This window comes from Otolemur garnettii, unplaced genomic scaffold (genome assembly GCF_000181295.1).
Source record: "Otolemur garnettii isolate 467f Iridium unplaced genomic scaffold, OtoGar3 scaffold00018, whole genome shotgun sequence".
In the NCBI taxonomy this organism is placed as follows: Eukaryota; Metazoa; Chordata; class Mammalia; order Primates; family Galagidae; genus Otolemur; species Otolemur garnettii.
The window spans coordinates 7,160,147-7,164,377 of NW_003852413.1; the positions used below are offsets into that span (position 1 = coordinate 7,160,147).

Here is a 4,231-nt window from a genome sequence, read left to right on the forward strand (position 1 = left end):
TTTTTTTTTTTAAATCAAACTGCTTTTTTATAAGTAATAGCTAAGGCATTTCCTTATTTTATTAATCAAAGCCAGATATAAGTACCAATTAGGGCCTCCAATCAGTATGAGATACATAATTCACTCATGTATTCAACAAATAATTATCGAGCACCTACTCATACCTATCTTTCTTCTGGGGCATACAAAGAGATACAAGATGAACAAAGTAATCAAAGTTTCTGCCCTGGGTACTTATAATCTAGAGACCATTGATGAAGTCAAATAGAGTTGATACAATTGTTGGATGAGACTTTATTTATTTCTCTTTCTTTATTTCTCTGACTTCTGTGACTCTAGTGATGAATCAGATAGCCCTTTTATTTGTTTACCTGGGCTGCCCTAACAAAATGCCACAGTCTGGGTGGTTTAAACAATAGAAACTTGTTTTCTTACATTTCTGGAGGCTGGAAGTCTAGGATGAAGATGTCGGCAGGGGGACTTCTCCTGCGGCCTCTCTCCTTGGCTTGCAGACGGCTGCCTTCTCCCTGTGTCCTCACGAGGTCACTGCCCCTCTGTGTGTGTTTCTGTTCTAATCTCCTCTTCTTCTAATGACACCAGTCTATTGGCCTAGGGCCCACCCCCATTTAACCTTAATTACTTCTGTAAAGACCCTATCTCCAAATATAGTCACATTCTGAGGTGTTGGGGTTGAGCCTTCAACATAGGGATTTGAAGGGGACACAGAAAAATGACAGACCAGAGGGACACACTCAAGCTATTGGGTGATTATGGTAATGACAGGCGCAGAGAGAGGGTGAATCCAGGAGGTGAGGCCACACCTGTGTCGCACAGGGTGGGCTAGCTGGTGCTTCCTGGAGGGATGAGACAGAGATTGCGGGGTAAAGCGGGAAGAGAGAAAGAGAATGCAGGGGAGACGGAGAGGAGGAGACCAGGGACTGGGCTGCAGCAAAGACCCAAAATCCGAGGAATGTGAAGCCGCTCATGGTGATGGAGCCAGATGTCCCTGGGAGAAGCAGCTGGCTTCAGAGAAATGACAGGGAATGAGGCTATGAGGCCAGTAGGATCTCAGGTCTCAAAGGGCCTTGTACTTTGGGTCAAGAAGCTTGGATTTTATTTAGAAGACAACGGGGAGCCCTTGAAGGGTTACGAGCAGAGAAGTCTTGGCTGCAGTCCTAAAGGTGTGCTGGGGGCTGGGAGTTGAGTGAGGGGCCATCACAATGGTCTGAGCAAGGTGGGTAGCTTTGGGTAGTGGCCATGGGATTTGAGGGAAGTGACCAAATTGTCAAACTTTCAAGATATAATGGGGATAGGATATGATGGTGGCTGACAGGATGTGGAGCAAGAAAGAGGGGGATGAGTCAAAAATGACGCTGAGATTTCTAGTCCAGGCAAGTGGTTGGAAGAAGGGACTATCAGGAGAGCGAGGGAGCTGAGGAGAGTGGGTATGGGGAGAAGAGATGAGTTTGGAGTACTTGATCCCACCTAGATGGAGGTATCCAGGTGGCACATGGTCTGGAGCTCAAAGAGTAGTCTGGAGACAGAGACCTGGAAAGCATTGGCCATGAGATGGGGGACTTAAAAAAGAGGTGGAGAGTGGACCCAAAGGAGCCCCTTCTCAGGACATTTAGAAGAAGAATAAATTGTCAAAGAAGATTGAGAAGAACAGCCAGAGAGGGAGGTAGGCACCCAGGAGAGGACTGTGCCTTGAATCCCAGGAAGAGCTTCCAAGAAGGACGTTTTGGCCGACAGGTTCTCCTGGGTGTGCCTGTTGGGTTTATCCCTGAGGAGGGAACTGGTGTGTGGGTGGGAGCAGAGAGAACAGCAGGAACGGGCAGAGGCCAGACTCTGTTTTGAGGAGTGAACAGAAGAAAGCAGGTAGCTAAGAGGTGTGGACAGATCTTTGAAGAAATCGGGTTGTGAAGGGGAGGAGAAAGGTGGGTGGTGGGAAGAGAAAGTGGGTTCCAGGGTGAAAGTTTAGATGCCCATAGGAAAGAGTCAGGTGTGGGGAGGGGACTGACGCTCAAAGTCAGTTGACTCAAAGCCAACTCTGGCATTTTGGTTAGCCTGGGGAGTCACATGGAGGCTAAATGTAGAGTCATTCATTCATTCATCCATCACTCATTCAACATCATGTGCCAGGCACTGTTCAAGGCCCTGGGAAACATTAACAAAAATCGCAGACCAAAATCCCATTCCTCACGCAGCTTACCTCTTAGACTGGGAAGCCGACAGTAAGTGTAAGGAATAAGTAACAAATCCTCTAGATGAGGAGGTGACATGTGCTATGGGAAAGAATGAAAAAGATCGAGCGGGGTATGAGTGACAAGGTGTGTAGCTTGCAGAATTAAACAGGGTGATTGGAGGTCAGGCGCAGTGGCTCATGCACTCCAGGGGGCTGACACAGGTGGATTGCCTGAGCTCAGGAGTTCGAGACTAGCCTGAGCAAGATTGAGACCCTGTCTCTATTAAAAATAGAAAAACTAGCCAGGTGTTGTGGCAGGCACTGTAGTCCCACCTACCTGGGAGGCTGAGGCAGGAGGATTGCTTGAGCCCAGGAGTTTGAGGTTAGTATGAGCTACGGTGATGCCATGATGCTACTCAGGGCAACAGAATGAGATTCTGTCCCAAAAACAAACAAACAAATAAATAAACAAAAAACAACAAAAACCCAGGGCGGTCAGAGTGGGTTTTGTGGAGAGAATGGTTCCTAAGCAGAGACTGGAAGAGGTGAGCCTTGCAGAGCTCTGGAAGGAACATGGTTCTTGGAAAAAGCACATCTGGACAAGGGTCCTAGTAGGGGCTGCCTGGAGTATTGGAGGGTCAGCAGGAAGCCCAGTGTGGCCCGGCTGAGAGCAGTGAGACAAGAGGGAGATTTTTTTTTTTTTGCAGGGGGGAGGGAGTTACGTGGAGGCCACTATTGGCCTTGGCCACTCTCAGGGGATGAAGTGGGGCTGTCCTGGGATTTTGAGCAGAAGAAAGAGGTGCTCTGACTTTTGGCTCAAAGGATCCCTTGCCTGCTCTGGGGATGGCAGACTAAGTAGGGTGCATTGTTGCCCTGTGGCTGCTGTCACAAAATATCACAAATTGAGTGGCTTAAAACAACAGAAATGGGTTATCTCAGGCTCCTGAAATCGAGGTATCAGGGGGTTGGTTCCTTCTTGGAGCTCAAGGGAACATTCTGTCCCACACGGCAGTCCTAGCTTTTGGTGGTTGCCAGCAGTTGTCAGTGTTCCCTGGTTTGGGGTGGCGTCACTCCCATTTTTGCCTCTGTTGTTCCATGGTCTTCTCCCTGTGTGTGCCTGTGTGTTCAACTTTCTCTCTTACAAGGACACTGGTCATTGGATTAGGGCCCATCGTAGTCCAGTATGACCTCAGCTTAACTTAAGTGCATCTGTGGATAGGTCACGTTCTCAGGTTCTGAGTGGATGTGGATTTGGGGGAAGGATGATATTCAACCCGGTAGAGAAAGCAAGTGTCGGAGCAGGGAGACATTTCAGCAGCCTGTTGCTATGCAATCTTTTTTAAGCTTCTAGACCAGTGGTTCTCAACCTGTGGGTCACGACCCACAGGAACTGTATTAAAGGGCTGCAGCATTAGGGAGGTTGAGAACCACAGTTCTAGACACACTGAAACCACCTTGTGGAATCCCTTTCTTCTTTTTAAAAACCATCCTTGAGGGCCCCCAGGAGTGAGGGTTCCCTGGCTGCAAACCACAGATCTGAGGGTCATAAGGTGTTTGCCCCTCCCCCATACTGGATGGGTGGGATCGGGCTCAGGGGCAGGAGGTGAGTCTGGGGTTCATGGGCCTCCTCCCGTTGTCCCTAGGCTTGGCATCACGAGACTCAGCATCCTCCTTCCCCTCATCTTTGCCATAGTGCTGCTTCTCCTGGTGGCCATCTCGCTCTTGGCTTGGAGGGTGATGAAGAAGCAGAAGAAAGGTGAGGGGACCTGACTGAGGCTGGGCTGGGTAGAGGGTGGGGAGCCAGTGTTGTCATCTGGGGGCTGTCTGGTCTGAGGGATTACCCACCCAGTCTGGAAGGGGCACTGTCCCAAAGGCCACTGAAAGCCGGCAGTCCAAGGCACTGGGGGGCTGGAGCTTTAGGTGAGCCCTGGGAGTCTTGGCACTAGCTGTCTGCCTTGCCCGCCTGTCCCTGTCCTTCTCTTCTCTCTGACTCTTTTCCCTCTCTGTTTCCTGGTTTGGCCCTCGGTGGCAGAGATAGATAATGCC

The 4,231-nt window shown here is 49.7% G+C and overlaps 2 protein-coding genes across 2 annotated transcripts in view; one reads left to right on the forward strand and one right to left on the reverse strand.

Annotated features, from left to right (window-relative positions):
* RAB37 (RAB37, member RAS oncogene family) overlaps positions 1-4,231 on the reverse strand; it is a 60,331-nt gene that overhangs the window by 36,649 nt on the left and 19,451 nt on the right. The gene's annotated exons all lie outside the window — the stretch shown is intronic.
* Positions 1-4,231, forward strand: part of CD300LF (CD300 molecule like family member f) — a 23,417-nt gene that overhangs the window by 16,205 nt on the left and 2,981 nt on the right. The window contains exon 5 of the mRNA XM_023511160.1: positions 3,736-3,941. Coding sequence (XP_023366928.1) covers positions 3,736-3,941 — 206 coding nt within the window. The remainder of the gene's footprint in view (positions 1-3,735; positions 3,942-4,231) is intronic.